The following is a 9751-nucleotide window of genomic DNA, read 5'->3' on the forward strand; positions in this document are numbered from 1 at the left end:
CAAATGGAGTCTGAGTTAGGGACCAAACTATATTTTTCAAGTAACATACACTAATCGCAACAGAGACTATAAACATTGCGATATCGGTAATGAGTTTAGCATGTTAACGATATATCATGGTCTATTACAATCACCCTTGATTGCTCTTAAATTACTTTTAGCGGCTTTTAGAGTGCGTTTGAGTGTGTTAAGCATTGTGTAGCTGGATTTACATGCGCAGAAAATCGTTGGGGGTGCGTCATGCGTGGGTGAACTTTAAATGCGGTGTCTGCACACACATACACACACGCTAAACGCATGTGCTGACAGACATTACGCTGTTCAGCTGCACAGACATACTGTCCAAGATCTTATTGTACAAATCAGCCCACAGCCACAGGACATAAATCACAATGTTAATCGCTCCGATATTCATTAGCGGAGCCAAAAACCAAACCATGGGCTTGTGTTCTAGAATGATCCGGCAAAATCTGTTTTCCACCCCTGCTATTGTTCTTGAATGTATACTCAATAAACTAGACAAAAGGCATTCTATGAATCCCTGTACTGACATCCAGCGACCAGGATGTTTCAGTTATCAGGTGGATTTGTTGGTTTTTCCCCTACACAATAAGCAGCAGTCAACAAAAGCCTTGAAGACTAACCCTAACCTCGTGGTATCTTCCATATAAATTTTCAAACCAACCCAAATGCCTTTCAGTTAGGCCAAGACAATAAGTCTAGTCTAGGACAATACCAAGCTGAGCAATATGTTAATGAGCAGAATTCAGGACTGAAAAGCTTCCTGGTAGAAGTGCCCAAACAGTACATTCCAGTGATTTATGAGTTCCGGAAAGGAGCAGCAGCAGAGACAGCCTGAGTAGCGATATCCCACCAACCTGTAGGAAAGAGAGCCACGCGAGTGGCGGAGGAACGGCAGCCCACAAACGCAGGCCCAAAGTGGCTGTAGGAGACACAGGGACCAACAACGGGATCCTCTACCCACAGGAGAGACCGCCTTTGTCTTCCAAACCTTGCATGGGATCAGTAATGCCCTCCACACCCCCCCAAGCAAGGATTTGAGAGTACAAAGTTAGGCAGCAAAGAAACAGAATGAAACTGCCATCTACATAACTTAGTACATATTTTCTTTATTTATTGACTGGGTACTATGTTGTTAATACACATACAGCAGGCTCTTTCTCAAATTCTTTTAGTGCGCTGAAGTTTTACTGACTTCTAAAGCACTAAATGGTCAAGCACCTCCATACATTACTGACCTTCTTAGCTCCCACTAGAGTGCTGACATCTATCACTCCCAGCTTCTACGGAACACACTGCCAGAAGACATCGGAGAAGCGTTAACAGTCACTTCACACTTTTAAAAAGTTATTAAAAACATATTATTATAAGATTGGCTTTTTAAGCTGTTCATAGTGTTTGATTATTTTCACTTCATTTCCCGTTTCTCTTTAATCATTATTGTATTACAGTACTTACCTATGTTATTCATTTTCTCTTTACCTCACTGGTTTATTGAAATAACCATAATATTATACTGGGAATATTATTTGCTTATTTATTGATGTTTTGCTTTTTTTTGCCTATTTATTGTAGATGTATTGTATTGTATTGTAGATGTATTGTATTGTATTGTAGATGTATTCCAGGGTCAGCCCCCAGCCCCCAGCCCCCAGCCCCCAGAGCAGGCGCTCACCGTGCATCGGCCCTAAATGTCACTCAATAATAACTGTGCAAGGACCTCCCTGTTTTACAATGTGTCGAAAACTGACAACCTAGACTGTGATACTCTGTGTGGGATTCACAGTGAAATACTGTAAGGAACACAGCAGTAAATCGAGTGATCTGGTGTGGTTCTGAAACCTCAAACTAGCACACATTAGCACACAGCCAGACCCAAATGGGCAAATCCCACTCCCAGAAAAAAAAAAGACAAATATCACAGAAAAGGCTACTCACGGTAAATACAGTGTGTCGGGTCAGATCTCACTCACCAACACAGAGACGGGAGGGAGGGTGCCAATGACGAAACAGCCTCACCTGGGCACCCAGAGACACTGGAGGTCAGGGCTGAAGGTGATGATACACAGGGCAATTTTTTGAGCTATGTTACCAGGCAACTGCCAACCAGGTGAGACAAAGAGAAACTCTTCTGGGTCTGGATGACTGCGAAAAGTTGCCCACTGCTGATCATAGTTTTTCAAATATAAATTTGTACCCAATATCAATGGAAAAGTGCAGACAACATTGCTCACAAAGTTGCCCTGTGTATCGTCACCCTTGGGCTATGTTCACACTACATTCACAAGTTTAAGTGACTCAAATCTGATTTTTTGCCAGGATGTGACTCAGATCCATTTTTTCAGGACTATGTGAAAACGCAAATCAGATCTTTTCAAGTCAGATTTGAGTCACTTTCATATGCGGTCCTAAAAACGTATCCGATTTATGACCATGCTACATGCTACATGCTACATGAACGGGCAGATCGAAATTCGTGTGGTTTTTTGCCAATACTCATGTGTTGAGTGGTTTTTTTTTTGTTATTAGTAACACAGATGACACGTGCAAAAATGTATGAACGAGCACATGCCAACCGTTTCGGAAGACAAATGCGTTCATATTACAGTTAGATATAGGTCACTTGTAATTATGAATGTGAACCGTCATGATAGGCAAATCCGATCTGAGAAAAAATATCGGAATTGGACAAACATTGTAATGTGAACATAGCCTTAGTCTATCCCAGAGGTACATCTGATGGTCTACCACCACCAGGAAAGTGAAGACTTCAGCTTGACCATATTAAGGGAAAAGCTGGTGATAAATGGCTTTTTACAGGGTGACAGAGACTCCCCATTGCTGCCCGGAACAGACTACAGGCCTGAGTGACCCGGGGCGCTCATGGGAATTTTACTTACTCAAAAGTGTTCTGAGGACAGAATGAATTGATTCAGAGTGATTGGTTGTTTCCACCTCATTTAGCTGCTTAGACCCACCTCCTCTACAATCTGATTGGTTATCTCTCTGAACCAATCATTTTTCATTCTGCCCTCAGAACACTTTCGTGTAAGTAAAACTCCCGTGAGCATCTAGTGCTGGATCAACAGTTGGAAGGCGGATTATCGTTAGCTGCTGGGCTTTTGGCATCCGGTCCTCAGCAACAAAACAAAGCTGATGAGCAAGTTTCTACAGAGTCTTACCGGGCCCAACCTTGCCCGTCTCTCTAGCTGATGAGCACAGGGCCCAGCCAGGGGGCGGGAGGCTCCAAACCTTGGCGGGAACCCGGGGTGCCATTTTAAAATTACAATCAGAAACCAGACGTACTCTCCTGAGGACCTAACTATAGTCTTAGTGGCCAAGAGCATGGAAGGTGTCACCCACGCTGACAGCCTGGCAGAGAGAAGGCAATGGGGGCAGCCATGAAGTACTGAACCCAAGTCATTCAGACTACTTGAGGGGGTAACTCAGAGACGTCCTCCGTAGAAGTTCCTGCTCAAAGCTTCAGCCTTAGCTGTAGATCTAAGCTTCAAGTTTTCTCCCTATCAACTGACGCCAAGTGCTGCCTGCAGAGAGGACAGCTGGGGGCTGCTTCCATTCTTCCAGAACTGGAACAGCAGCGACTATTAGGAGATCTCCTGGATTTTTCTACCAACCATCTAACCTAATCAGAGCCAGGCAGCAGATAGCATTTTGGGCTGCAGGGGTCCTCGCCCCAGGATACGGAACGGCAGCCAGAGGCGTGATGCCCCATTGTGCCTGTGGAGTAACCCAGCCTCCCCACCCCACATACGTTTCATTCAGAGTCCCTCCCCAGCTTTAAAGAAAAATATTTGCGTTGCATTGAGTCGGGGTTTGATCTACTAGACTGAGAACACAAGCAGCTACTCATTCAGTTCTCCTGAAATAGATCAGAATCAGGGATGTGGGGCTTTACAGCAGCCAGGAGACATCGCAGGTTACGGAGTTAATAGTAAAAGTAAAGAATTAAATTCAAGTTAATAAGAACCACATACAAAGTCATTCCAGTTGCCAAAACATGGACTGTGGAACCTCACATCAGTAACCCTTTAAAAACAAACTCAGAAAGATGAAATTCATGACCGAATGGTAAGTATACAGATTAGGTAGCACCCAGTCGGACAAGGCATATTCAGGGAATAAAAATTTCATTATATTAGATATGATCTGTGGAGTCTTAAGTCTATTCCTTATGTTTCATTTTGGAAAATATTCCCCCCTGTACGGTCATGTGGCTGACATCAGAGCTGCAGGTCTCATATTAACACTATCAGATTTTAAAATCTAATGGATGAAAAATCTGCAAAAGCTCACTGAAAAAAAAAACGTCTGTTTCTGCTGGGCCTGGCATGTGATTTTGCTCCGAGTTGTGAAACGAAATGTCCCTCTCAGACAGACAAAAGGGCATGATATTTAAAAAATACAGCAAAAAGACACAACACCCAGAGGATGGGGGCCATCCAGACAGCCTGCAATGTGACTGATATTCCCAATATTCCTGCAGAATCCATCCATCCATCTTCTGTAACCACTTCTTCTGTTCAGGGTCACAGGAGGTCCAGACCCTATGAGCACACATGCAGGGAACAGCCCAGAATAGGCCGCCAAACCATTGCAGGTCACACACACATACAATTCACTAAGGCAGGCATACCTATGGGAGATTTGGCAATGCCACTTCACCTCAGTATGTTTTTGGACTGGGGGGGGGGGGGGGGTGATACACTGGAGTGCCCAGAGAAAACCTCACAATGACACGGGGAGAAGATACAAACCCCATGGCAGATATGTGAACCCTGGTCCCACAGATGTAAGGCACCAAAGCTAAGCACTGCACCACTGTGACACCCTTCCAGAAGAATCTTATTCCAAATTCTCTTCCCTCCATGGTTCATCGCATCTAAGCCCTACTGTTTTGCCAGATCTTGCCTTAAAGTCCACCACATCCCTAACCCCCTCCCCGAGTGGAAAATGGAAGATAAAACACCCCCCCCCCCCCCCATCTTCATTATTGAATCAGACTCCAGCTGTGCAAATACACAGAGGACATGCGGCCATCCTGCAAACCGCAGGGACTGAAAGCACATCCCCGTCGGCCCTCTAACGCCGTCGCAGCAGAGGCACCTTGATGACATCACAGCATCATGGAGCAGGTCATTTCACCCCAATATACTCATTTCCATGTTTACTCTTCATTTACAATAACAATAACCCTTTATTTGCCATTTGCACAAGTACATTGGAATGCTTCTCTTCGCTGACCTCATCTTGCCTTCACAGCACAGGGTCAGCCAACATGTGGGGACCTTTAGGTGGGGGTTAATGGCCTATCTCAAGGACCCACAAGCATGTGGCTGTTCTGCTGAGATGGGGGCTTGAACCAGAGTCTAAGCCCACTGAGCCACTCTGACTCCCTTTCTGTTAAATATAATATTCCTTTATTTAGCAGAAATAAGATTTAGTCCATGTGACACAAGTGAGGAAAACTTGAGGTCAGGGGTAAGTTCAGCCAGTAACCTTAGAGCAGATTAGGGTTAAGGGCCTGAGTAGAAGGTTAAGTGCCTTGATCAAGGGCCTAACAGTGACAGGTTACACACCACACACATCTAGCTAGGGTCCCCCTATCCACCCCCACCAAGGGTCACCATCAGACTGGCGTAGAGAAGCTGTTTTTCTGCAACATTCCCATAAAGGAAGCTTAGTACCAGTGGTATTTCTGGCAGATTGCGTGAGACAAATTAAAACATTATGAGCACTGCAGGGACCAATCGGCTACTGTTGTCATAGCGATGAGACAAATTACCATTTTAAAATCTCTTAATGAGATATAGTCCAAACAGGCAATTTAAACACGCATGAGAACCCTGATTGCACGGAAGCCATTACTTTTCCGTTAAGGTATTTCTATTAATATCGTTGCAAATTAATGATCAGTCTCACACACCCTTGATTTAAAAATCTGAATGAAAACAGTTGAGAGATTCAAAGTAGATTGTTGGGACCTGGGGGCAAATACTTTTTAAAGTAGGAAAATGGATACGTTTTTAGACAACCTGACATCTCACTGCTGCACAAGCATCCTGCTACGTCACTTGAGCGTTTGATCTGGAGTGACCAGATGGTGAGGTCATGTGACCATATGACACACTGCACTGCAATATACCGCTGCAGACTACTACAGTATTATTTTCAAACCTTTCGGTTGACATTAGCCACGGTCACATGTGGGACACACCAGTTTTTTTTACTTTATAAATCCATTAAACAGACATCCCTTTTGCAAAAAAAAAAAAAAAACAAAGGAAATTGTATTTTCAAAGAGCATTTCATTAAGGCTTTTTTAAATTCATATCTATTTCATGGATTAATCTGAAAGCATTTATGGAAATACTACATTAATGTCCACATAAGTCATCATCATTCTTGAGCGCAGTGTGGAGTATTAAAAGGCTATCAGAATCCGCGGTCGAGGTGGCTGCTAAGTCATACCCACTTGAAAATCACAAATATAACCTTGTGTTTAATGACGCTCCAAAAGTTGTCACCCGTTCCGCAATCCATAGATATAATGCCAACAAACACGAGCGTCGGTCGGTCCAGAACCCAGTATGCCTACTGGACGTAGAGGAGACGTCATTAAAAAGTCAAAAACTTTCATTCTGGCTCCTCGGGGACGTCTTTTCAAGGTCCCACAAGCCGTTTTATTTATTCTACTTACATCTGAAGTCTCCGGTTTAATTAAATGTTGATACCTGCGCACGAGAAGAGATGAGGAAGATGGCCAGGCTGAGCTCCCAGGAGAGCAGAGCGACCTTCATCACCACCGCGCTTCTCGGATTGCGGCGTCCGGGGCACATTTCACTTCTGTCTGAGAAAGAAGAAAGTATCTCCGTCCAAATAGGCCGGCTCACAAAGCTCCTCTGGATCGACAGCAGATAAAATGAAGTCCTGAAATGTATAGCGCTAAAGAACTTTTCTCAAGTCAGAATTGTGCAGAAACGTGCAGAAAATTGGCAGCAACGTGCAGAAAAGCCAAAAGTTTCCATTATAATATAAATCAAGCAATTTTCTACAAAATTTGAACTGTTAAGTGACTATCTAAAACTGAGACAAATTACCCCCGCATTATAATAAGCTTTGCCTGGTATATGCGTTTGGTCGCTCACGTCACATTAAAGTTTCCCTCACTTTTGTACTGGCCTGTATTTCTGCCGCTGACTTTCCACTTACTTATTCAGACCAAGAGATCGTTAAATCATTAGCTGTGAAAATAAAACTATAGACACCCTTACCAGACATTGCAACCCAACTGATTTCATTTCTGTGCTGGGAGGCTTTGATTTAACCTAGAGATCGTCAACCTGTCCGTGCACGGACAGACGTGTCCCTGGCAAGACTGGTCTTTGAAAATGTTTTGATTAAGAAAAAACCTTCGGCCTATGTAAGTCATGTTTTAAAATACCATGTCCGCGGTAAAATAATAATAATAGTAATAATAATAATAATGCCATTTTGATCTATTTACCCGTCATAATTCGCCACAGAAATTACTCCCTTTTTAATCCGTTGCTTTAATTTCACTTAATAAAATTAAAGATTAACTATGAAAACTGAATTTAAAGCCTGAGGGCTTCGGGCTAAATCTGAGTATTTTTTAACCTCACGCGCATCACTTTTTAAATCATTAAACCAAAGGAAAACAGTTCTTACATCATCTGCGGAGAAATTAGATCAAATTAAAGAAAGCAAACTGTCCACTTACCCTTATGGTAACCTCAAGTGTCTGTGATGATGTGAGTGCTATAGGCTGGAGAAAAAGGAAAAGTAACAGGTTTGCTAAATGCGTCTTACTGCTCATCGTAAATTTCCAGTGTCACCTCCAGTAAATAGCACTACCTGAGAATATTCACAGAACTCACAGGCATTATAAAATCGGGACTGCAACTAAAATACTTTAAAAGAATAAATAGGGAATAAAACACCCTTCAGCATAATACGGTAATTAGAACTAGTAAGCTACAGAACTAGTATTACTAGTCTAATTAAGTATCAGCAGCACGACATACATTTCACACTTATGTGATAAGATACAAGTAACTGAAAGGGAGTCACATTATAAGACACCTGGTATTTTAAATGCTTTACCCACTTCAAGACACCTTATAAGCCCCTAACATTGATGTGAAGAATCCGTAAATAATTTGATTAAAGCTGCCTTATATTTAGATGAATCCAGAGACAGGTTAGAATTTGGTTTCTGTAGTGTAAAAGCGAAGATTAACTTTGGTAGACCGTAGCCGTCTGAAAGCGCTTCTCACGCCGAGCGACGGAGCCTGAGTCTCGGCGATCAAAACGACCAGACGCTATTAAAAGACGAATCGGACCTCCCTAAAACATACCGCCAGGGAAAAGCAAGACGTGTTCATATTTAAACATTATATTTCGTATACTTTACATTTACGTTATAAAGTAACACTCCATAGGTTGTTATGGACATACACCTGTTTTCCAAATGCAATTGCAATAAGAGCCGGGAGCAGTGAGATTAGATTAGATTTGCGCAGTGAATTTACATTCCAGTGCTAAAGTCGTTCTACTAAGGTCCTCTGATATAACCGGCTGGCGGGGAAAAAAGGATACGGTTCCTTAAATTGAATTAGCCTACCAAGTTATGGGAATAAGATATATATTGCTCTTAAAATAATAAACAGTAAATTTAGCTGTCAGCTGGGTAAAACCCTCGACGCGATTTGATGCACTTACGATGCATCATGTTTATGTGTATTATAGCGAGTTTAACATGTTAAAAATATCATTCTTACCTTTGGTTGAATGTAGACTAATATTTCAGGAAGATATCTACGTCATCTCTTTATTACTAGGATACAAAACTATATTATCCCAGCGCACTAACACGCATAAATGATGTACCAATAAAAGCAAGCGGTGACGGCCGGGAGCTGAATCTTGGTGTTCCTCCTAAATGCACCTCGCATGCAGAGCATTCCCCGGCATATGTCTCATCCCGACAGCGCTGCGAGACTCGAGGCGGAATTAAAACTAATGAAGTGATAGAGGATGCGGTTCATGAGCCGCGCGGCTCCGCCAGGCGGCTGCAGCGCCTCACTGAGGGAATCGGAGAGCTGCGAGGGAGGGGGGGGGGACATTCTCAAAAATTTAGGAAAAATGTCTTTACGTATTGTTACTGATTTGTTGCCATCATTATGAAGTGAGAAGTACTACTTTGGGGTTGCAAGGTGTCTCAGTCCGTGTGTGTGGAGTTTAAATGATCCCGTATTCCGCAGGTGTCCCTCTACTCTGGTATCCTATCACAGTCCAAAGTCGTACATTTAGGGTAACTGCATGGCGTCTTTAAATTGACAGAAGTTTATAATAGTGTTCTTTAGTTTGCGCATCTGCAGTAGACTGGGATCCAGTGTTGCCTGGTAGAAACAGGACTGCCAAAACCCTGACCAATGATGGATGGATGGATGGATGGATGGATGGATGGATGTGCTCCTATTGCCATTTATTACACTCAAAGCAATTAATGGCTTACATTACAAAGAAAAGCTTGCAGGTTTATCTAAAATAAAAAAAGAAATGGTTGCGTTTTATTTGAATAACTGAGAAAGCTTAAAATCTACAGCCCAAGCAGTTTGAAATGGCCACGCAAAAGCCACCCATCCATCGACCCATCTTCCAGGACCGTTTATCCAATAAACAGAAG

General features: G+C 42.8%; 1 protein-coding gene across 5 annotated transcripts in view; it reads right to left on the minus strand.

Annotated features, from left to right (window-relative positions):
• LOC111844921 (ADAMTS-like protein 3) overlaps window positions 1-9094 on the minus strand; it is a 76514-nt gene extending 67420 nt beyond the window's left edge. Inside the window, exons 1-3 of one of the 5 annotated variants that reach the window (XM_072717918.1) lie at window positions 8844-9091; window positions 7784-7828; window positions 6774-6885 (exon numbers count right to left, since the gene is read on the minus strand). In XM_072717918.1, the coding sequence (XP_072574019.1) occupies window positions 6774-6878 (105 nt within the window). In that variant the 5' untranslated portion in view covers window positions 6879-6885; window positions 7784-7828; window positions 8844-9091. Of the gene's footprint in view, window positions 1-1259; window positions 1281-6773; window positions 6890-7783; window positions 7829-8522; window positions 8579-8843 lie in introns of those variants that run through there. The other 4 variants (XM_072717917.1, XM_072717919.1, XM_072717922.1 and 1 more) reach the window with 4 other exon arrangements.
• Between the last annotated feature and the right edge of the window lie 657 nt (window positions 9095-9751).

Source organism: Paramormyrops kingsleyae, chromosome 11, assembly GCF_048594095.1.
Source record: "Paramormyrops kingsleyae isolate MSU_618 chromosome 11, PKINGS_0.4, whole genome shotgun sequence".
NCBI classification, from domain to species: domain Eukaryota; kingdom Metazoa; phylum Chordata; class Actinopteri; order Osteoglossiformes; family Mormyridae; genus Paramormyrops; species Paramormyrops kingsleyae.